The sequence below is a fragment of the Chelonia mydas genome, chromosome 1 (genome assembly GCF_015237465.2).
Source record: "Chelonia mydas isolate rCheMyd1 chromosome 1, rCheMyd1.pri.v2, whole genome shotgun sequence".
In the NCBI taxonomy this organism is placed as follows: Eukaryota; Metazoa; Chordata; order Testudines; family Cheloniidae; genus Chelonia; species Chelonia mydas.
The window spans coordinates 344049823-344072460 of NC_057849.1; the positions used below are offsets into that span (position 1 = coordinate 344049823).

Here is a 22638-nt window from a genome sequence, read left to right on the forward strand (position 1 = left end):
TAACCCTTTACAGGTGAGAGGAGTTTTCCTCTGGCCAGGAAGGATTTTAAAGGGGTTTACCCTTCCCTTTATATTCATGACACGCCCCCCAAATCTCAGCTAGGGTGAAACACTGGCTGGGATTTCTTCCTGGAGCTCTAGGAAAAACAGAGTTAATAAGATACATGCATCTCTAAATATACTACCAAGTTCATAAAGACTAACAATATTTTCCACATCTCAAGGACGATTTTAACCACTTGATTCTGGGAAACTTTCACGGGAGAGTGCATCAGCCACTTTGTTAGAAGCTCCTGAGATGTGTTGGATGTTGAAATCAAAATCTCGGAGACCTAAACTCCACTGAAGAATTTTTTTGTTATTTTCTTTGATGGTGTGAAGCCACTTCAGTGCAGCATGGTCGGTTTGCAGGTGGAATCGCCGTCCCCAAACATATGGGTGTAGCTTTTCCAGAGCGTAGACAATGGCGTAACATTCTTTTTCACTGACTGACCAGTTGCTTTCCATCTCAGACAGTTTTTTGCTGAGAAACACTACAGGGTGGAATTCTTGATCAGGTCCTTTCTGCATTAAAACTGCTCCCACACCACGCTCGGACGCATCTGTGGTTACTAGGAACGGTTTGTCAAAGTCTGGGGCCCTTAGCACAGGGTCAGACATGAGTGTCGCTTTAAGCTTGGAGAGGTTCACCTCTTCCACCCCACCAGCACTTTTCCCTTCGTAGTAGACACCTTCAGGCCACTCAGCGTCGTCTCCTCCCTGGGATGTAAACTGACAAACCTTTAATTCTCTGGAATAAAAGGGCTTTAGAGAATTAATATGGTACACCTTAGGCTTTTGGTTGGAGGTGGGGAATGCTATGAGATAATTAACAGCTCCCAGGGGCTCCTGGACCGTGAATGGCCCTTCCCACGATGCTTCCATTTTATGGGCCTGGAGCGCCTTTAAGACCATGACCTGGTCCCCTACTTTGAAGGAACGCTCTCTGGCATGTTTATCATAGCAGGCTTTTTGCTTTTTTTGAGCATCCTGTAAGTTTTCTTTAGCAAGGGCTAAAGAGGTTCGGAGGGTGTTTTGTAGGTTGGTTACAAAGTCCAGAATGTTAGTTCCTGGAGAAGGTGTAAATCCCTCCCATTGCTGCTTCACCAGCTGCAATGGCCCCTTAACCTCACGGCCATATACAAGTTCAAATGGGGAAAACCCTAAACTGGGGTGTGGTACAGCTCTGTAGGCAAAGAGCAACTACTGCAACACTAGGTCCCAATCATTGGAGTACTCATTTACGAATTTACGTATCATGGCCCCCAAAGTTCCATTAAACTTCTCCACCAGGCCATTTGTTTGATGGAGGTAAGGAGTGGCAACCAAGTGATTTACCCCATGAGCGTCCCAAAGGTTTGCCGTAGTTCCTGCCAGGAAATTAGTCCCTGCATCTGTGAGGATGTTGGAGGGCCAGCCTACCCTGGCAAAAATGTCTGCTAGTGCCTGGCACACACTTTTAGCCCTGGTGTTGCTTAGAGCTACTGCTTCCGGCCATCGGGTGGCAAAATCCATGAAAGTCAATATGTACTGCTTTCCTCTGGGTGTCTTTTTCGGAAAAGGACCCAGAATATCCACAGCTACTCGCTGAAATGGAACCTCAATGATGGGGAGTGGCTGTGGACCTGGTCTTGGGGTTTCCCCACTCTTTGGCATACCTCACAAGACCGGACATAGGTAGAAACACCCTTGCCCATTCCCTCCCAGTGGAATGACCCCCCCAAACAGTCTTTGGTCCTGTTCACCCCAGCATGGCCCCTAGGGTGATCATGGGCTAAGCTCAAGAGCTTGGCCCGGTATTTAGTTGGAACTACCAACTGTCTCTGAGGATGCCAGTCTTCCTGGTGTCCACCAGAAAGAGTTTCCTTGTATAAAAGTCCTCTTTCTACAACAAACCTGGATCGATTAGAAGAGCTGAGAGGCGGTGGGTTGCTCCGTGCAGCCGTCCAAGCTCTCTGGAGGCTTTCATCTACTTCCTGTTCGGTTTGGAACTGTTCCCTTGATGCTGGAGACATCAGTTCCTCATTGAATTGTGGACCTATGCTTGGTCCCTCTGGAAGCGATGTAGGGGATGGGGCTGTTTCCGTTGACTGTGAACCTCTCTTCACTGGTGCACTATGTTGGGATTCAGGCTCCGGCTGAGCCTCTTGTGTAGGGTTATGGGCTGCTGCCGGTTCAGGTTCGGTGGGGCCCTCTGGTGCTGAGGTTGCAAGTACTGGATTCAGTGCTGACAATGGGTCTGGTGTTGGTTGTTCGGCTGGTTCCGGTTCTGGGACTGGTTCCATCTGGGTCTCTGGGACTGGATCCACTACTGCTGTTGCAGACATTGGCCTGGGGTCCGGGTCCATCACCTCTGACCGGGTCCTGATAGAAGTTTCCGGAACATAGTTAGGCCTTACGGCTTGTTATCCTGGCTACGGGTGACTATTCCCACTCTCTTGGCCCGCTTCACATGATTGGCCAAGTCTTCCTCCAACAGCATGGGGATGGGATAATCATCATAGACTGCAAAAGTCCACATTCCTGACCAGCCCTGGTACTGGACAGGCAATTTGGCTGTAGGCAAATTGAAAGAGTTGGACTTGAAGGGTTGAATCGTCACTTGGATCTCTGGGTTGATTAAATTGGGGTCTACTAAGGAAGCATGGATAGCTGACACTTGTGCTCTGGTGTCCCTCCATGCGGTGACCTTCTTCCCGCCCACACTCACAGTTTTCCTCCACTCCAAGGGTGTCTGGGAGGTATCTGGGCCTGCGGACCTCTGGTGTGATTCCGGTGCAATGAACTGTAATCTGTTGGGGTTCTTGGGGCAGTTGGCCTTTACATGCCCCAGCTCGTTACATTTAAAACATCGTCCAGCTGACGGGTCACTGGGGCGAGGTGGGTTGCTGGAGAACGGGGTGGTGGGACGATAAGGGGTCTGGAGGGTTCTCTGAGAGATAGGTGGGGCCTTGGGTGGCCCCCGGTAATAGGGCGTGGTCTGGGGTTGTCCCTTCTGGTTTCCGCTCCAACTGCGACCAGTTTTCTTCTTCTCTGCCACCTCCACCCATCTGGCTCCAATCTCTCCTGCCTCAATTACAGTTTTGGGCTTCCCATCTAGGATGTATCTTTCTATTTCCTCAGGAACACCCTCTAAGAATTGTTCCATTTGCATTAGGAAGGGCAAATTTACTGGAGATTCAACACTTGCTCCTGATATACAGGCATCCCAATGCTTCACAATGTGGTAGGCATGTCGGGTAAATGACACGTCTGGTTTCCACCTTAGGGCTCTGAACCTCTGATGAGACTGCTCGGGTGTTATCCCCATTCTGACTCTCGCCTTGGATTTAAACAGTTCATACTTGTTCATGTGTTCTTTAGGCATTTCAGCTGCCACCTCAGCTAAGGGTCCACTGAGCCGTGGCCTCAGCTCTACCATGTATTGGTCAGTAGGGATGCTGTACCCAAGGCAGGCCCTTTCGAAGTTTTCTAAGAAGGTCTCAGTATCATCACCTGCCTTGTAGGTGGGGAACTTTCTGGGATGGGGAGTGGTACCTGGAGAAGGATTGCTAGGGTTTGTTGGTATATTCTGCTGAGCCTTTATCTTCTCCATCTCCTCCACATGCTTCCTCTCTTTTTCCTTCTCCTCCAGTTCTTTGGCCCTTGCCTCCATAGCTCTCCTGCGAGCAGCCGCTTGGTGTTGTTCTGCCTCTTTCGCTGCCTCCCTTTCTTTTTCCTTCTCCTCCTTCTTTAGCCGCATGAGTTCTATCTGTCTTTCATGTTCCCTTTGTTTTCCCTCAGCCTGAAATCTGGCTAATTCCAGCTTTTGTCGAGCTGTGGATTTTGTCATTCTAACCCCTCTGTTTTTGACTAACTTTACACCCGAGGTTTAGAAATAAACAAACAAAACTTGGCTGTAAAATTTTGCTGTGCTGGAATAGAATACCTATTCTCTGATAGTGATTGTCAGCCTACAGAAAAAGACAATTCCCTTGTCTCTGCTCTGGGCCCAAATCAAAGCAAAAAACCTCCAATTACTTGGAAACCTGCTTACCAGCAGCCTAAAGGAAAAAGAAATTCCTTTTCAAACTTGTGCTCCTTGTAAAAAATCAAAATCCGAAAAAAAAAAAAAAAGCCACCAAACCCTGCCACTTTTGTCTCCAGGCAAATGGGTAGAACACCCCCCCCCCCCCCCCGTTTACTTTTAGGGGCAAAAAAACCTCTGGGTTGGAAGACTATGAATTTCCCTGCAGGAGTTAAGTACCCTGCCTCCAGGCAAAGAAAACCTGCAATTCACAAAGATAATCCCCTTTTGTCTCTGCTTGGCCACAAAGCAGAGAAAAAACAAGCTGCTTTCAGTTTCAGCTGCTTTCTGGACTTCCTTTCCAAAGGAAAAAAAAAATTTCCTTTTTAAAATCTGTATTTCTAGTTCAAAAAATCTCAACTGGATCTCAAAATGATTTCAAGTTAATCCCACCACTCTGCCACCATGTCAAGGTTCCTCCCCCACTCTGACCGCTAGGGTACAGATGTGGTGACCTGCATGAAAACCTCCTAAGCTTGTCTTTACCAGCTTAGGTCAAAAACTTCCCCAAGGTACAAAATATTCCACCCTTTGTCCTTGGATTGGCCGCTACCACCACCAAACAAATACTGGTTACTGGGGAAGAGCTGTTTGGAAACGTCTTTCCCCCCAAAATACTTCCCAAAACCTTGCACCCCACTTCCTGGACAAGGTTTGGTAAAAAGCCTCAATAATTTGCCTAGGTGACTACAGACCCAGACCCTTGGATCTTAAGAACAATGAACAATCCTCCCAACACTTGCACCCCCCACCCCCTTTCCTGGGAAATGTTGGATAAAAAGCCTCACCAATTTGCATAGGTGACCACAGACCCAAACCCTTGGACCTGAGAAGAATGAAAAAGCATTCAGTTTTCTTACAAGAAGACTTTTAATAGAAATAGGAGTAAATAGAAGTAAAGAAATCCCCTCTGTAAAATCAGGATGGTAGATACCTTACAGGGTAATTAGATTCAAAACATAGAGAATCCCTCTAGGCAAAACCTTAAGTTACAAAAAAGATACACAGACAGAAATAGTTATTCTATTCAGCACAATTCTTTTCTCAGCCATTTAAAGAAATCATAATCTAACACATACCTGGCTAGATTACTTACTAAAAGTTCTAAGACTCCATTCCTGGTCTATCGCTGGCAAAAGCAGCATATAGACAGACAGAGACCTCTGTTTCTCTCCCTCCTCCCAGCTTTTGAAAGTCTCTTGTCTCCTCATTGGTCATTTTGGTCAGGTGCCAGCGAGGTTACCTTTAGCTTCTTAACCCTTTACAGGTGAGAGGAGTTTTCCTCTGGCCAGGAGGGATTTTAAAGGGGTTTACCCTTCCCTTTATATTTATGACAGCATTCTTTAGGACAGAGAGAATAAAAAGGATTCAAAAGACCTTGTTGAATCTTTCTTTCTTTCTTTCTTTCTTTCTTTCTTTCTTTCTTTCTTTCTTTCTTTCTTTCTTTCTTTCTTTCTTTCTTTTTAAATTTTTTATTCCACTGACCCATGTACCTTCAGTTTTGTGTTGCCTGCTGTGTTTTTCCAATATATCTCCACAGCAGAAAGATGTCTTGCTTCACAAACATGTGCAGTGACGTTCCACAAAGCATGCCTAACAGCGACAAGAAGCCAGACGTAAGGCAGTGCCCTGACTCCACAGTGCTGATCCAACCCCACCGGCTGTTGTGACCTTCCCAGGAGCAATGCTCAGCTCTTTCCCAGGAAAGCAGAGTGGGAGCCTCACGAGCAGCTGACATCAGAGGTGTTGATGGGGGCTCATGTGGTGATAAAGGCTTATAAGGTTATGGGTGGATGCTAGGTTATGGGTGATCCTGTGGTAATGGGAGATTATCCGGTTATGGGGGCCCATGCAGTTAGTAGGGGCTTTATGGTTGTAGGGGCCCATATGGTGGTGGGGGATTATATGGTCACAGAGGTGCAAATGGTGGTAGGGGAATGCAGAGTTAGGTAGCAATAGGGCCATTGGTACCTTAATAGAAACTATGGGCCATGTTAATCCCAGCAGGCATATCCATGGGAAAAGAAAGATCCATGAAATGAAAGGCACGATATGGATTCACATCTGAGCTGATAGGCCTGCCATATGTGTGGAGTAGACCGAACTCTGGCAATGATATAGACTCTTGTGCTTCAGGGTATCATCCATTAATGGAAGTAGATGTGATGATGGGGGAGAGTGAAAAAGTTATTCGATGGGCAGGGATCCCATACCTGTGTTCTACTGGGTTTCTTGCACCTCCCTGCGAAGCCTCTAGTACTGCCCACTGTGGGAGAGAGGCCTGATCTTCTGTACCAATGCCCATGTTCTTCCATTCCAAGGAGCGGTCCATAGGCATAGTCTGATATAGAAGACTAGAGCTGGATCGCTCATAAACCAAACCCAGAGCCAGATGGCTAAATCTCCCTTCACCACCTGAATAATTATCATGTTCTGAAAGAGGTAGGCGGGTCGGAATACATTTTTCCTTTTGTGTCGTCAAATCCAAAACCTGATTAGTGGAGTAGGGTCGTCTTCTGGGAATGGGGAGCCCCCACTATCTTGAGGAACTCCGTGGTGGGAAATGCAGTTCCGGCAATATGAAGTCATGGTGCATAAAGGGACTTGGAGTGAAGAATCATCGAAGCATAGGGCTGGAAGCGACCTCGAGCAGTCTTCTAGTCCAGTCCCCTGCACTCAAAGCACGACTAAGTATTCTCTACACCATCTATGAATGGTGTTTGTCTAACTTGCTCTTGAAAATCTCTACTGATGAAGATTCCACTGCCTTCTTGGGCAATTGTTTCCAGCGCTTAGCTGCTCTGCCACTTAGGACATTTTTCCTAATGTCCGACCTAAACTGCCCTGGCTGCAATTTAAGCCCATTGCTCCTTGTCCTATCCTCAGAGGTTAAGGAGAGCTATTTTTCTCCCTCCTCCTTGTTACAACCTTTTCTATACTTGAAAAATGTTATCCTGTCCGCTCTCAGCCTTCTCTTCACGCTAAACAAACCCAATTTTTTCAGTCTTCCCTCATAGATCATGTATTTGAGACCTTTAATTTTTTTTTTTTGCTCTTCTCTGGACTTGTTTCCAATGTGTCCACATTTTTCCTGAAATGTGCCTCCCAGAGCTGGACACAAGACTCCACTTGAGTCCTAATCAATGCGGAGTAGAACAGAAGAATGACTTCTCATGTCTTGCTTACAATACTTCTGCTCATCCATCTCAGAATGATGTTTGCTATTTTTGCAACAGTATCACACGGTTGCCTCATATTTAGCCTCTGATCCACTATGACCCTCAGAACCCTTTCCAGACCACTGCTTCCTAGGCAGTCATTTTCCATTTTGTATGTGTGCAACTGATTGTTCCTTCCTAAGTGGAATAGTCTGCATTTGTCCTTATTGAATTTCCTCCTATTTACTTCACATCATTTCTCCAGTTTGTCCAGCTCATTTTGAATTTTGATCCTCTTCTCCACAACACTTGCAACCCCCGCCAGGCTGGTATCATCTGCAAACTCTATGAGTGTCATAATCTAAATCACTGATGAAGATATTGAACAGAATCGAACCCAGAATTGATCCCTGGGGGAGCCATTTTGAAATATCCATCCAGCTTGAGTGTGGACCTCGATAACTAATCTCTGGGAATGGTTTACCAACCAGTTATGCACCGCACCATCTTTTAGTAGCGCCATCTAGGTTATATTGCGCTCGTGTGTTTATGAGAAAGTCATGCAAGAAAGTATCAAAACCTTATTAAAATTAAGATATACCACATCTACCGCATGCCCCCTGTCCACAAGGCTTCTTACCCTGTCAAATAAGCTATTAGTTTTTTGGAAACAATTTGTTCTTGGTCAATCCATGCTATTACTTATCATCTTATTATCTAGGAATCTTCAAATGGATCCCTTAATTATTTGCTCCACTGTCTGTCAAGACTCCTGCAGATGACTTTGCTGTACATGTGGCTGGAGATCTCAGCAGAGCAGAAGAGAAGAATGTTCTGGAAAAGGAGAATTATTCTGAAAGAGGGCTGCTGGCTCCATAATTAAGTCTCCGCAGAGTCTCTGTTGGAGAGTTTAGTTTTCAAAATGCTCAACAAAATGACTTTCTAGAGATACGTAGGTTTGAACATTCATCCTTAGCCCCTGGTAGAGCAATAGGAATGGAAACGTGGATTGGCTTTGGCTGAGGGCTCCAGAGAAGAACTTAAGAACATAAGAAAAGCCAAACTGGGTGAGACCAAAGGTCCATCTAGCCCAGTACCCTGTCTTTCATCACAGGCCAATGCTAAGTGCTTCAGAGGGAATGAACAGAACTGGTAATCATCAAGAGATCCATCCCCTGTCTCCCATTCCCAGGTTTTGGCAAATAGAGGGTAGGGACACCATCCCTGTTCATCCTGGCTAATACCCATTGATGGACATGTCTTCCTTGAATTTATCTAGGGTTTTCTTTTTGAACCCTGCTGTAGTCTTGGTCTTCACAAAATCCTCTGCCTCTGGTAAAGAGTTCCACAGGTTGACTGTGCATTCTGTGAAGAAATACTTCCTTCTCTTTGTTTTAAATCTGATGCCTATTAATTTCATTCGGTGACCCCTAGTTTTTGTGTTATAAGAAGGAGTAAATAACACTTCCTTATTTACTTTCTCCACCCCAGTCATCAATTTATAAACCTCTATCATATCTCCCCTTAGTCATCTCTTTTCCAAGGTGAAAGGCCCAGTCTTCTTAATCTCTCCTCATAGAGAAGCTGTTCTACACCCCTACTGCTTTTTGGTGCCCTTTTTAGTCTTTTCCAATTCCAATATATCTTTTTGGAGATGGGGTGACCACATCTTCATGCAGTATTCAAGACGTGGGTGTGCCTTGGAGTTATCTAGGTTTCAGAGTAACAGCCGTGTTAGTCTGTATTCGCAAAAAAAAAGGAGTACTTGTGGCACCTTAGAGACTAACCAATTTATTTGAGCATAAGCTTTCATGAGCTACAGCTCACTTCATCGAATAAATTGGTGAGTCTCTAAGGTGCCACAAGTACTCCTTTTCTTTTTGGATTTATCTAGAGGCAATAAGATATTTTCTGTCTTATAATGTTTTCCCAGCATTTGTGTAGATGAATAATCCCTACTGAAACACTCAAAGCCAGGGGAAGGCAGGCTCCATTGAATAGGGTGGGTGGTCTGTGGAGTTCAGGTTGAGAAGACCTTTCTCATGAATAGCTAAATTGTCAAGGTACTCCAGAAGAAAATCAGCCTTTCCAGAAAGTTGCTCTGCCAATCAAGGAGTTGGGGTTCCAGTTAACCTTGCCGAAACCAAGCCATTTGGTGGCCACTTGTCTTTTCCTTCCAAAAACCTGGGTCGCTATCCCGCAAAGACTCACAAACACTCTCACTGTGGACCATGTGACTGGTCTTCTTCAAACCATAGGAAAACTTCCATTCTTAAATGGAAAAGCTGTCTGGTCTTTGCAGGAAAAGAGTCTTTGCTAAAACAGATAAACCAAGGAGGAACTCCACCAAGGTAAGGACGGCTCTCATAATGCTATGAACTGAAGCGCTTCAGTGGCTCCTATCACTCCAAGGCTTCGAAAAGGTGCAACTTGAGAATTACCTGGTGTTACCACTGATATAGGGATGAATCTCCTCCAGCGCGATTTTTAAACGAGGAGGGAGGAACAAAGAGAACCAGAGACTGATCTTATGATGCCGCGTAGGTTTTAATGCAAATGAAATTAGCAGTACAGAGTTACAGGAAGAAATAATACAGAGCAGAAAGAATGTATTTCCAGATTTTCAAGGAGAGCTGCAACCGATCACAGGCCTCAATGGGATGTATTTCAGACACAATGTTCTTTTTGCATTGGTGCAGATGCAGAGGTTGACAAATGAGTCCCCATTGTAACCATTTTAAGTATTTTGTTTTACCCCAATCCATGTGTAATGAGACAAAGCAAAAGAGAAGCAGGAACTATGCAGCTTCTCCATTAGACATCTGCGGCATCAAAGGTCAAAGCAAGACACCAGAGGTACGGATTGATGAAAAGGATAGAACATATATGGCCTAATTCTGCTTGACAGCAAGGTCTCTTTTTCCCACTCAGAAAGAGTCCTAAAGCGTAACATTGGAAATGCAGCATGGCTATCAGACCAAGGTGCTGAGCGCACACAGCTCCCACTGACTTCAAGTGGAGCCATGTTTGCACAGCACTTCTGAAAGCCAAGCCCAAAAGGTCAGCGGCGAATCTGGATCTTGCTGTTCATTTCCTGGTTCTTCCTTCATCCACGGATGTTCCTGTTGGCTTTAGCATGGTCCACAGCTTCCACTGAGGTACCTATGGCAAGATACCCCGGAACCGCATATTCCCCCCCCGTAACCATAACCGCACGGGTAACCGCCTAATCCCCCATAACCACATCTCCCGTAACCCCAAGGGCCACCGTAACCACCATATCCCCCTAAACCATACCATCCTCCGTAACGGCCTCCAGAGCCGTACAATCCCCCAGGACCGAAGGAGCCCCCGAAACCGGGTCCCACCACAGGTGCTCCTATGGCTCCCACTCCACTCTGTTGAGGGAAATTGCTGAGAATTGGTCCTGGGAGGGTCACGACCACCGGTGAGGGTCTGATCACCACTTCGGAGTCAGGGCACTGCCGAACGCACGGCACGTTGCAGCTGCCAGTGACTGGAGAGGGCCGGGCCACCCCGCATTCTGGATAGCACAGGCTGGAGAAAGCCATCTTTCTGGGATGGAGGTAAACCTGAAACACACACCAGGGACTAGAGTAAAGAAAAGGTACAAGTGCCAGTGGATGAAAGGCTTCAAGTCTCAGTTACTATTGCAGCAAGGTCTTCCTGGGGCCCGAGAGAGAGAGAGAGGTAAGTTTCCTTAGTCCCTGTGTTCATGGCCACGTATTTCTTCCTATATCCTCTTTCTATGCCTCTTGTCCAGGCGCACTAAACTTCCCTCCCAACCGGCCCCTTTGAACCCCTCTCAATGACTTTGTCTAAAAAACACCGACTGGAATAAGGGGAACTATTTCTATGCTGGACACCTAGGATTCTGTGTTCATTTGAGACATTTGGCAAAGAGAACATGGCTGGTTTCATGGTAACTGAATCCCTTCATTTGAGGATTTCACCTCTGCATTGCAACTCAGTTGAGTCCAGTATCACAGTGTAGTTCTTTGATGATGAAGAAAGAGAGACTTTGCTTTTCTCCAAAGAAATCACTAAGGACAAGCTGGGGTACAATGGGTTTAGGTCCACTGACTTCCATGGAACGACACTAAATTACACCATCCGAGAAGAAGCACCTCCAATGGGTATTACTGCTCAGAAGAACATAGGAATTGCTACATTGGATCACACCACTTGTCAGCTTCACCCATTCTCCTGTCTCCAAGAGTGAGGAGTAACAGCAGTATCAGCGTAAAGGAGAAGACCACTGAATTGGCCCTTTCTGGACTAACCTGAAGAAGTTTCTTCCTAATCCAACTAAGTGAAAAATGGCTAAGGGACTTCCTAAAGTTACCGAGAAGATGTAAATGCCCCATTTCTATTTCCAGTTAATAGGAATTGTTTCCCAGTTGAATATGTTGCTCCTAAATTCCCCGATCAGCTTCAAATCGTGAATCCTCTGGCACCTGCAAATGAGTAACTGCACAACATAATAGTGGAAGAAAATCATGATCTCTGATACAAATCACAGAGAGTGAGTGCAAGATTCAGTCCTAAATATAAATGGACCCTACTGTGACAGCTCTATGGTTAATAAGAGATTGAGACTTACCTAATTCACTGAGTGGATGAAGTCTGGAGAAGTGTTGAGAAGAGCGCTGAGTCTTGTGTGCTTTTATACAGTCCCTGGGACTGCCTGGAGGATCTGCCATGTCATTTGTGGAGGAGGTCCAAATTATCTACAAAGCAAACTTAATTGTTTTGCTATGTCCTGCTTTGGATGGAGCTCTTTTCCTCAGGGGTTGTGATGATTGGGCTAATCGCAGCCTCAGTGGGCGTGACATGCACATTGCACTCTTCATCTTTCTTTCATCTTCAAATTGTATCGGCCAACTGCGTTCCTCGTGTCATTCCACTGACTTCATGGGGGCTGCAGTGAGAATGAGCTTCAGGCTGTTTCTGAGTGGCATCAGTAGCACGACAGGCTCTGATGAAAGGAATCTAGTCTGGTCCTTTCCAGTCATGCTGGTCGTGGTTAGGGGCATTGGGCAGTTCATTCTAAACCAGCTAGGAAGGTGGGAGCCACTGTTTTGCATTCTTAGGAACTAGGTCTTAAATCTATTTGAATGAAAATGAAACAGCCCCGAAGTGTGTGGCTTGAAGTGATAACCTGATTCACAGAATGGTACAAGGGACCTTGGCCTCCGTTTTATTTATAACGACTCTCTTGCTTAATGCACAGGTGTCTAATCCCCAGAACAATGTATTAGTGTTCCAAGAATACAGCACTTTTCATGTGTGAAACACCAGTGAGTGTTTGAGAGGGGCTTTGAAATCTTGAGGGAACTTCCAGCTTCTCACCCTGACTCTCTCTGTTTGATAGGGCTAGAAACAGAGGCAGGTTGAGGTGAAGGTCACTTGGGGATCAGTGGCAGAATCTGAAATACACTTCTCATTCCTAATTCACTTCTCATTCCTCCTACCACAGGTAGAATGAGCCTCTGTATGAGTTACTCCCAGGTCAGGGAGGTATCTGGAAGCTGTGGACGGTAAGTGTCCACCCAGGTTCAGGAAATAAAGGGTAGTATTGGCATGAGTAGTCCCAACCATTGGGGTTTATTTCTGACTCTGCCAATCACTCCTCTCTGACCTTCAATTCAATGTGTGTCCGTTGACCTGCGGGGTAAACAGGTATAATTATAACCCTCAGGGTGGATTGTCTGAGGCTTCCTCTGATCTAAGCATTTCAAAGCACGTCACAAATGCTCATCAAGTGTTACAGGGCCAAAGAACTGTATTCATTATAGCAATCATAACTTTTTATTAGCATTAGACGTTCCAAGCTTGAGGATTACATTGACTTTAAAAATGCGTGTCAAGTTCCCAGATGTCATTCCGGTGCTCAGCTCCTGATTTCTTTAGCCTCCAAAATTAGGGCTCTTAGATTTTCGCTTCTGTACCTTTGCATTTCCCTTTTAGATATATTGTAAAGTTGAAGGGTAGATGCTGAGCCAGTGAAAACAATGGGAAACATCAGTTCCTGCATCTCTATCCATGAGTAGCCCAGAGCACTGGATCTTGTGAGACACTTCAGCTAATAAAGTTAAGGAAGAAGCACAAGAAAGATAGAGATAAGGAGAACTTCTTCAACGGTCACATTGCTTTGGGATTAGATGCGATTAGTCAGCAGAATGATCCCAGAAATGTTATCTGGCCCATACAGTTTTCAGAGGAAAGAGAGTTGCAGGATGTAATATGCTCTTCGCCCCATGTGGAATTAGGAGCAAACTAATCGTCAAACACAGAGGAAAAAATTTCTGTGAATGGAAGGAGTTCTCAAAGTTTGGTTTGTAACTAATTGGGCTTCAGGAACAAAGGGCCTCTCAAGTCCTCCCGCAGCCTAAAAAACTGTTCAAAACCACTCATGACTCAGGGGTCTTCTATCAGCTTTATCTAATTCTCCAATGTGAACTAGGGAATCCTGTTCAATTCACTCTCTCCATAACAATTCAGGTGATGTGCTAGTGATCCTTTTATTTAAGGACAGCCTCTTGCACAGACACTCTGTGATTCTGAACAGTGGGAAGGGTTGGGACTTTTGTTGTTTCCCCTCTTCCCCTATTCTTGAGCTGCAGGCATTTATTTCTTCATAGTTTAGAACAGGGGCATGTGGCCCATCAAGGTAATCTGCTGTCAGGCTGTGAGACATTTTGTTTACATTGATCATCCGCAGGCATGGTTCCCCGCAGCTCCCCCTGGCTGCAGTTCGCCTTTCCTGGCCAATGGAGCTGCAGCTGTCTTTCCTCTTTCCTCTTTCTCTTTCTTCTGAAAACTTGATGGGACAACTACATTCCTTCAATCATTCTACTAACTTCATAGATGCTTCACTGGGATATCCAGAAGCCTTGAATGGGAACTGTCCAATGCAGTTCAGGAGCAATGGGAAGTATGGGGAGGAGTAGTCACAATGACTGGTTTTATTGCTGACTCTGCCACTTGCTCCCTGTGTAACCTTCATCTCAATATGGTCTCTCAACCATTTTTTGGTTTCTTTCTGAAAATCCTGTCTCTCTCTCCCTGCCTCCTGCACCCCTTCAGAGAGAGCCCGCTCCCTGGAAGGTGGGTTGGGAACGCATCGGCCCACTGTGGAGTCCCAGGCTTCCCGTGCCCTGGCCAGGCGGGAGTGGAGGAGCTGCGTATGGGAGAACCCCATCAATCGAATAATACAACCGGCTCCAGAGACAAGACAGACAGCACCTCTGGCTCTGCGCACACCTGCTCCGCATGTCTGCGGAGGCGCGGCCCAGAACCCCCGAGGAGGCTGCGCGGTGCAGGGCGCCTCCCCCTGCTAGTGGCACCAGCACTAATATCAAGGTGGTGCATCTCGCAGCCCTTGGTAACAGCTATTCCTCAGCTGCAGGGAGCTGCTGCTGCTTTGTCGCCACCCCCAATCTCTGTCTCTGTTCTAGGCCGTCATGGCTGCAAAAAAATCTGCTAGTGGCCGCATTTCAGTAAGGCTGGATTAAATGAACTTTACAAATGCACGTTAAGGTTTCTGATGTCATACCAATACTCAGTGATGATTCCTAGCCTCAGAAGGTGGGGCTATTTGATTTTCATTCCAAAAAGTTTTACATTTCCATTTCTTTAACAAACGTTCCCTTGTAATGCTCAAGGGGCAGATCCTGAGCCACTGCACCTTAGTAGAGCTTGTGACAAAGCTCTGTCTTTGCCTCCGTGGGTCCCGCGTTTCCTGGTGGATTTCGCTAGCCTCAGAGACTCACTGTCAACCTCCACGTACTCACCCTCCCACTACTGTTCTATAGCCAGCAGGCCTTGCCCCCTCACAATACCAAATGCAAAACTCTCTTTCAATGAAAATGAAACAGCCCCAAATTGGGTGGCTTTAAGTGATAATCTGATTCACAGAAGGATACTAGTGACTTTGGCCTCCATTTTTTTTATAATGACTCTGTTAATCAATGCGGAGTTGTGTAATCCCCACAACAATTCATTAATATGCTGAGAATACTACCCTTTCCATGTGTGAAACACCAGTGAGTGTTTGTGCGGGGCTTTGAAATCTTGAGTTTGAAGCACCCTGAACAACTTTCAGCCTTACCACCCTGACTCTCTATGTTTGATAGGCCTAGAAACAGAGGCACGTTGAGGTGAAGGTCACCTGGGGCTCAGCTGCAGAAACAGAAATATACCCCAATGCTTCTGACGCATCCTACCACAGGCTGAGCCCTAGGTTGATCCATGTTACACTGTGTTCCAAGACAAGCTTAGTAACATGTCGGGTTAAAAATGTTTGTATCCTTGGATCTAAGCACCAACAATTAAAGAAAATGGCTAATGTTGTGATCCACTTTCACTGTGTCTTCTTAAACATGAGGATAATACTTCTCCATAGGAATTACAAGTCTGTCAGTTTCAATTTTCTCCAGGAGTGTGGTGGCCTTGTAAATCTCCATATGTAATTCAACCATCACAAACTTGCTTTAAGTCAAAGCACCTGTCAGGATGAAGTCACCATATGCCCTGTGTGTACTACTTTTTCTTTTCTTAGAAATACATCTCTGTAGTAGGTCAGAGTAACGCAATGGTAGTGAATTCTTTCTGGTTTGTGAAATGAGGTACAGCATAGGTTATGTCTGCCCCATGGCCTTCTTTATACCTGAGGATAAGAATGGTCCAAAGGAATTGTAAGTGTGTACTTTTGAAATTTTTTTATGTGTACGGAAAGAAAAAAACCTCAGTATAGAATTCAGAATGGGAAAAATTTTGTGACAAAACAATTTATGTCTGCTGAAGTGTAAATATCCACCACTGAGCCAATACCTTCAAATAAAGAGAGTTAAAGGGCATTGGAAGAGTTTTGATGGTTGATCATTGTTCACAAGTAGATGAGAAGATGTTTTACCCAAAAGTTCCTCCTAAAATTATCAAAACAAAATAGAAAAATATCCAGAATGAGCCTCTGTAAGAGTTACTCCCAGGTCAGGGAGGTATCTGGAAGCCATGAACGGTAAGTATCCAGACAGCTTTAGGAAATAGAGGGTAGTATTGGCATGAGTAGTCCCAACCATCGGGGTTTATTTCTGACTCTGCCAATCGTTCCTGTCTCACCTCCAACTGAATGTGTCTCCGTTGACCTGTGGGGTAAACAGGTATAATTATAACCTCAGGGTGGATTATCTGAGGCTTCCTCTGATCTAAGCATTTCAAAGTACGTCACAAACGCACATCAAGTGTTACAGGGCCAAAGAACTGTATTCATTATAGCAATCATAACTTTTTATTAGCATTAGATGTTCCAAGCTTGAGGATTAGATTGACTTTAAAAATGCGTGTCAAGTTCCCAGATGTCATTCCGGTGCTCAGCTCCTGATTTCTTTAGCCTCCGAAATTGGGGCTCTTTGATTTTCGTTACTGTTCCTTTGCATTTCCCTTTTAGATATATTGTAAAGTTGAAGGGTAGATGCTGAGCCAGTGAAATCAATGGGAAACATAAGCTACTCTATCTGTATCCATGAGTTGCCAAGAGCACTGGGACTTCTGAGATACTTCAGCAAATAAAGATAAGGAAGAAGCACAAGGAAGACAGAGATAAGGAGAACTTCTTCAAAGGTCACACTGCTGTGGGATTAGATGTGATTAATTGAAAGACTGACCAACCTACAGAATTGTGCAAGACTCTTCTCTGACAGAAAGCTTTTCAGCCATTATTAGAATGATTTTTGAAGTGGAAAGTATGCCTCCAATAAGATTGGTTCTAACTCGAGCAGCATAAAATGGCTTAGCTCAGTTTTAAGGCACAGAAGTCAATGACGTCTATGGAGCTTGTGACGGGGCAAGGCCAGATGGCTATAGAAAAGTAGTGGGAGATAGATATATTAGCTTCAGGCTAAACAAATTCCTGGTACCAGGATAAGTGAAATGGCAGCTGCTCCAGGTCAGTTAAGACACCTGGGGCCAATGAAGAACTTTCCAGAAGGCAGGAAGAATGCTAGGTTGATTGGGATGCCTGAAGCCAATCAGGGGCTGGCTGAAACTAGTTAAAAGCCTCCCAGTTACTCAGGTGGGCGTGCATGTCAGGAGCTGTGGGAGGAAGCTGTGCTGTTGGAGAGACTGAGTAGTACACACCATATCAGGCACAAGGAAGGAGGCCCTGAGGTAAGGGGGAAGTGGAGCCTGAGGAAGTGGGGGCTGCTGTGGGGAAGAAGCCCAGGGAATTGTACGTGTCATGTTTCTAAAAGGTCAGCTACTATAGCTAATACTATTAGGGTCCCTGGGCTGGAGCCCGGAGCAGAGGGCGGGCCCAGGCTCCTCCCCTTTGCCCTCCTGATTAATGACTCAGACTGGGAGACAACAGAGACTGTGCAAGGGAGGATAGCTTCTCCTCACCTCCCTCACTGGCTTATGTTGAAAATGGCTCAGTAGACTGTAACTCTTGTCTCTAGAAAGAGAAGGGTTATGTGGAGGGTCAGAGTGAGCCTCTGAGGCGAGTGAAATCCGCCAGGGAAAGCGGGATCCACGGAGGCAAGGACAGAGCTTTCTCACACTATTTTTACAAAGATTTGTATTGGAAAATGCAGGTGCTCTTTTGGTGTAAATAAGCACGGCTGATTCAACTTCAAAGAGCTTCAAGTGGTTGCTTGAAATGAAAGGAAGATATTTCTGACTTCTTCCCTGCACATGGGACCCACTCTTGAGGACACATTTTACACTGTAAACAACATTCTGGTTCTGGCAGGAATGTTTTCTGCAACATGCCCTGTGGTTGGTCAGATTTTATCTCAAATCTCATCACACAGCCATCTCCTCCTTCTCCAAGAATATATGATTTTTGTCTCTCCTGGTCTTGTTGCTGGTCTCAGTCAGCTGAATTGTCTTACAACACCTCAACTGCCCATGCCCCTACCCACGACCAGCATGACTGGAAAGAACCAGACTAGATTCCTTTCATCAGAGCCTGTCGTGCTATTGATGCCACTCAGAAACATCCTGAAGCTCATTCTCACTGCAGCCCCCATGAAGTCAGTGGAATGACACGAGGAACGCAGTCGGCCTGTACAATTTTAAAATAAAAGAAAGATGAAGAGTGCAACGTGCGTGTCACGCCCACTGAGGCTGCGATTAGCCCAATCATCACAACCCCTGAGGAAAAGAGCTCCATCCAAAAGAGGACATAGCAAGGCAATCAAGTTTGTTTTGTAACTAATTCGGACCTCCTCCACTAATGACATGGCAGATCCTCCAGGCAGTCCCAGGGACTGTATAAAAGCACCCAAGACTCAGCGCTCTTCTCAACACTTCTCCGGACTTCATCTCCTCAGTCAATTAGGTAAGTCCATTTCGATCCAATCTCTTACTAACCATAGAGATGTCACAGTAAGGTCCATTTATATTTAGGACTGAATCTTGCACTTACTCCCTGTGATTTTTGATCACCTATCAGGATTTCCTTCCACTATTATGTTGTGCAGTTACTCACTTGCAGGTGCTAGAGGATTCACGATTCAAAGCTGATTGGGGAATTTAGGAGCAACATATGCATTTGGGAAACATAATTCCTATTAACTGGAAATAGAATTGGGGCATTTACAACTTCTCGGTAACTTTAGGAAGTCCCTTACCATTTTTCACTTAGTTGGATTAGGAAGAAACTTCTTCAGGTTAGTCCAGAAAGGGCCAATTCAGTGGTCTTCTCCTTTACGCTGATGCTGCTGTTACTCCTCACTCTTGGAGACAGGAGAATGGATGAAGCTGACAATTGGTGTGATCCAATGTAGCAATTCCTATGTTCTTCTGAGCAGTAATACCCATTAGAGGTGCTTCTTCTCGGATGGTGTTATTTATTGTCACTCCGTGGAAGTCAGTGGACCTAAACCCATTGCACCCCAGCTTGTCCTTCTTGATTACTTTGGAGAAAAGTCTCTGTTTCTTCATCATCAAAGAACTACACTGTGATACCGGACTCAACTGAGTTGCAATGCAGAGGTGAAATCCTCAAATGAAGGGATTCAGGTACCATGAAACCAGCTATGTTCTCTTTGCCAAATGTCTCAAATGAACACAGAATCCTAGGTGTCCAGCATAGAAATAGTTCCCCTTATTCCAGTCGGTGTTTTTTAGACAAAGTCATTGAGAGGGGCTCAAAGGGGCCGGTTGGGAGGGGAGTTTAGTGCGAGTGGACAAGAGGCGTAGAAAGAGGATATAGGAAGAAATATGTGGCCATGAACACAGGGACTAAGGAAACTTACCTCTCTCTCTCTCCTGCCCCAGGAAGACCTCGCTGCAATACTAACTGAGATTTGAAGCCTTTCATCCACTGGCACTTGTACCTTTTCTTTACTCTAGTCCCTGGTGTGTGTTACAGGTTTACCTCCATCCCAGAAAGATGGCTTTCTCCAGCCTGTGCTATCCAGAATGCGGGGTGGCCCGGCCCAGTCCAGTCACTGGCAGCTGCAACGTGCCGTGCGTTCGGCAGTGCCCTGACTCCGAAGTGGTGATCAGACCCTCACCGGTGGTCGTGACCCTCCCGGGACCAATTCTCAGTAATTTCCCTCAACAGAGTGGAGTGGGAGCCATAGGAGCACCTTTGGTGGGACCCGGTTTCGGGGGCTCCTTCGGTCCTGGAGGATTGTACGGCTATGGAGGCCGTTACGGAGGATGGTATGGTTTAGGGGGATATGGTGGTTACGGTGGCCCTTTGGGTTACGGGAGATGTGGTTATGGGGGATTAGGCGGTTACCCGTGCGGTTATGGTTACGGGGGGGGAATATGCGGTTCCGGGGTATCTTGCCATAGGTACCTCAGTGGAAGCTGTAGGCCATGCTAAAGCCAGCAGGAACATCCGTGGATGAAGGAAGAACCAGGAATTGAACAGCAAGATCCAGATTCACCGCTGACCTTTTGGGCATGGCTTTCAGAAGTGCTGTGCAAACATGGCTCCACTTGACGTCAGTGGGAGCTGTGTGCGCTCAGCACCTTGGTCTGATAGCCATGCTGTATTTCCAATGTTACGCTTTAGGACTCTTTCTGAGTGGGAAAAAGAGACCTTGCTGTCAAGCAGAATTAGGCCATATATGTTCTATCCTTTTCATCAATCCATACCTCTGCTGTCTTGCTTTGACCTTTGCTGCCGCAGATGTCTAATGGAGAAGCTGCATAATTCCTGCTTCTCTTTTGCTTTGTCTCATTACACATGGATTGGGGTAAAACAATAAACTGGTTATAAAGGAGACTCGTTTGTCAACCTCTGCAACTGCACGAATGCAAAAAGAACATTGTGTCTGAAATACATCCCATTGAGGCCTTTGATCACTCGCAGCTCTCCTTGAATCACTGGAAATACATTCTTTCCGCTCTGTACTATTTCTTCCTGTAACTCTGTACTGCCAATTGCATTTGCATTAAAACCTATGCTGCATCATAAGATCAGTCTCTGGTTCTCTTTGTTCCTCCCTCCTCGTTTAAAAATCGCTCTGAAGGAGATTCATCCCTTTATCAGCGGCAGCACCAGGTGCTTCTCAAGTTGCACCTTTTCAAAGCCATGGAGTGATCGGAACCATTGAAGCACTTCAGTTCACAGCATTATGAGAGTCGTCCTTATCTTGGTGGAGTTCCTCCTTGGTTTATCTGTTTTAGCAAAGACTCTTTTCCTGCAAAGACCAGACAGCTTTTCCATTTAAGAATGGAAGTTTTCCTATGGTTTGAAGAAGATCAGTCACATGGTCCACAGTAAGAGTGTTTATGAGTCTTTGCGGGATAACGACCCAGGTTTTCGGAGGGAAAAGCCAAGTGGCCACCAAATGGCTTGATTAAGGCAAGGTTAACTGGAGCCCCAACTCCTTGATTGGCTGAGCAATGTTTTCAGGAGAAGGATGACTTTGCTTCTAGAGTGCTTTGAAGTTTAGCTCTTCACAAGAAAGGTCTTCTCAACCTGAACTCCACAGGCCACCCACCCTATTCAATGGAGCCTGCCTTCCCCTGGCTTTGGGGGTTTCAATAGGGATTATTCATACAGACAAATGCTGGGAAAACTTTGGTAACCTGGCCATTTGTATGGGTACTATATACGACAGAAAATAACATATTGACTCTAGATAAATCTATCCACCCTTAACGAGTTCTTTTGAATCCTTGTGTCTACCTTTCTCCTAAAATGCTACCATTTCAAAGAAGTATAAATGTGTAGAATTTTTATCATTAATGCTTGGGATTCATAGTCTGTTAAAAAAAATATCGCGCAGAACATGGCTGGGATAGCATTAATAATGCTGGTTTCCTTCTTAGGATGTAACTTCTACTTACAAATGAGTTCAGTCCAGCATCACAGTGCGGTGCTTTGGTTTGTAAACCGTAACAAGATACCAGTACTAGCTGATGAAAGAACAAAAGTGCGTTTTTTTCTCTTTACAAAAAAACCCACTAAAGACCATTTCCTCCCCGGGACTAAATCTGCAGCGTTCCGCTGGCTTCACTGGAGATGCACTAAGTTAGACCAGACGAAGCTCTGCACGTATAATTACTTCTGCACACGAGAACATAATTGCCAGGGTGCAAAAGACGAGAACAACGTGTCTTCCCATAGCGGCACAGCACGGGGAAGACAGACCAAGCCCAAGCCCAGCCAGCCAGCTACATGTCAGAAATGCAGGGAGGAGATAGGGGATCTTAGCGTTCCCAGGAGGGAAGGATCAGCCCTCTCCCACCCGAGATCCCGGTGCCAAGATGGAGGGATGCCCTTAACTCCGGTCGAGTTCGTACTGTGGAAGAAAGGAATTTCTTCCTCCAGATGAAGTGCTTGAAGGTCGAACCGGAGGAGAGGAGAGGAGGGAGGTGAAGCGCTTGAAGGCGAAGTGCCTGGAGGCAGAAGCGGAGGCGAAGCACTTGGAAGTAGAAGAGAGGAAAGTGGCAAAGCGCTTGGAGGGAGAAATGGAGCTGAAGTGATTAGAGCTGCAAAAGGCTAAGCTGAGTCAACCAGGTAGCCCTCACGGTCCTTCTCTAGGTACCGCTTCCCATTCCAAGAAATTCCCCACATACAAGCTAGGTGATGATACAGAAGCCTTCTTAGAAAAGTTTGAGAGGGCCTGCCTTGGGACTCTTTGGTTTTCGTTACTGTACCTTTGCATTTCCCTTTTATACATATTTTCCAGTTGAAGGGTAGATGCTGAGCCAGTGAAATCATAGAATCATAGAATATCAGGGTTGGAAGGGACCTCAGAAGGTCATCTTGTCCAACCCCCTGCTCGAAGCAGGACCAAGTCCCAGTTAAATCATCCCAGCCAGGGCTTTGTCAAGCCTGACCTTAAAAACCTCTAAGGAAGGAGATTCTACCACCTCCCTAGGTAA

The 22638-nt window shown here is 45.7% G+C and overlaps 1 protein-coding gene and 1 long non-coding RNA gene across 2 annotated transcripts in view; one reads left to right on the top strand and one right to left on the bottom strand.

Moving 5' to 3' along the window:
* LOC122461569 overlaps nt 1–3224 on the bottom strand; it is a 24974-nt gene extending 21750 nt beyond the window's left edge. The window contains exon 1 of the long non-coding RNA XR_006283524.1: nt 3212–3224. This is a non-coding gene — a long non-coding RNA (uncharacterized LOC122461569). The remainder of the gene's footprint in view (nt 1–3211) is intronic.
* LOC122461549 (claw keratin-like) overlaps nt 1–20122 on the top strand; it is a 27496-nt gene extending 7374 nt beyond the window's left edge. Inside the window, exon 3 of the mRNA XM_043521541.1 lies at nt 19878–20122. Within this exon, the coding sequence (XP_043377476.1) occupies nt 19878–20122 (245 nt within the window). The remainder of the gene's footprint in view (nt 1–19877) is intronic.
* The last annotated feature ends 2516 nt before the right edge of the window (nt 20123–22638 follow it).